Source organism: Propithecus coquereli, unplaced genomic scaffold, assembly GCF_000956105.1.
Source record: "Propithecus coquereli isolate 6110/MARCELLA unplaced genomic scaffold, Pcoq_1.0 Scaffold197, whole genome shotgun sequence".
Classification (NCBI taxonomy): Eukaryota; Metazoa; Chordata; class Mammalia; order Primates; family Indriidae; genus Propithecus; species Propithecus coquereli.
In genome coordinates this window covers 3,674,225-3,675,591 of record NW_012144633.1, presented here as the reverse complement: position 1 = coordinate 3,675,591, position 1,367 = coordinate 3,674,225, and the positions used below count along the sequence as shown (strand labels likewise).

Genomic DNA, 1,367 nt, shown 5'->3' with positions numbered 1-1,367 from the left:
AAAAAAAAAAAAGTTCCATTTGGGAGATATCCTGGCATCACACCTTGGAGCCCTTTTTGTTTTCTAGTTGCCAAGTCATAATTTTTGATGTGCTAACTCTCAGGGTTCTTTAAGTGTTCAGTACTCTCAGCTTCTCAGGTCAGGCTGTTCACATGGACTGATATTTTTCTGTTTCAGCATGACACATGTCCTGTATGTAGGAAGAGCTTAAATGGTGAGGACTCTACTCGGCAAACCCAGAGCTCTGAGGCCTCTGCAAGCAACAGATTTAGCAATGATAGCCAGCTACATGACCGATGGACTTTCTGAAGCTAAAGACCATGCCTGAACCAGGGCTATGGTAGTGTTCTTACCATAGCTGTAAATTGTATCAAAACAAAAACACAGTAGATGGATTTAGGAATCTCATAAGAAACCCCAACCCATGATATTAATGCAATGAGTGTTTTTCTTCTCTAAATTTAAAGTTAGTATTTACAGATGGAATTGTATCTGCAACCAAATGCCTCTTATTCCTGAATTCAGAGTGATAATTTTGTAAGTGTGAAACTTAATTATGTGGGCTTCCCACCACCAGAATAGAATCAGTTCTTTAAAGTCTAGCTAGCGGCCTGCTATCTGTCATATTGCCGTAATGGGTGTTTCCACCTCCTTCTCCAACCTCTACCCCACCATTAGTGTATTTTACAGTAATTATAGTGGAACCAGAGCCCTAAAAGTCCTGCTGATATAAAGTCCTTTTGTCTTAATTGTACAAAAACATCTACTCTTGACCACATTAGCCATGAGGTGGGGTCAAATTAATTCAGGAATCTGAGACTAATGATTTTTGTTTGATTTTGTTTTGTTTTGCTCCCCAAAGAGCAAATTAAAGAAAAATTACAGTGGGAAGGAAAAAGTGGCTTATCATATGCTTTCTTTTTCTCATTTTTATTTTTAAGTTTCAGGAGGAAACCAGTGTAACATGTCTTAGGAGTCTTGGATTGGTAGGAATCTGATTCTGGTTCCTTTTTGGGAATGAGTTGGGCAGCATGTTTGAAATCTTTGCTTCTGAAATTTTTTTTTTAATGATCCCCAATTCATTGTTTACCGTCTTTTTTCCTAAGAATCTTAAAATAATTTTCTGCACAGAAATACGATTACTTCATTACTGCTTCTATAGCCAATTCACAGTTTTTGGTGATTCACTGATCTTTAGGAATTAAGATTTTACGTTGTCTCATTTTAATTTTTTAAGCCTATTTTTCATCTCTGAAACTTTTGTGTTCTACTTGGTTCTGGCCATACTTAGAGTCAACCTGATTAATATGATCATGCCCAAAACAACTTGGCCTGAGAGAGGTAGGCCTTATTTTTTTCAACCTAAC

The 1,367-nt window shown here is 37.0% G+C and overlaps 1 protein-coding gene across 1 annotated transcript in view; it reads left to right on the top strand.

Moving 5' to 3' along the window:
• Positions 1-754, top strand: part of RNF115 (ring finger protein 115) — a 75,515-nt gene extending 74,761 nt beyond the window's left edge. The window contains exon 9 of the mRNA XM_012643453.1: positions 178-754. Within this exon, the coding sequence (XP_012498907.1) occupies positions 178-309 (132 nt within the window). The 3' untranslated portion in view covers positions 310-754. The remainder of the gene's footprint in view (positions 1-177) is intronic.
• Positions 755-1,367: the final 613 nt, after the last annotated feature.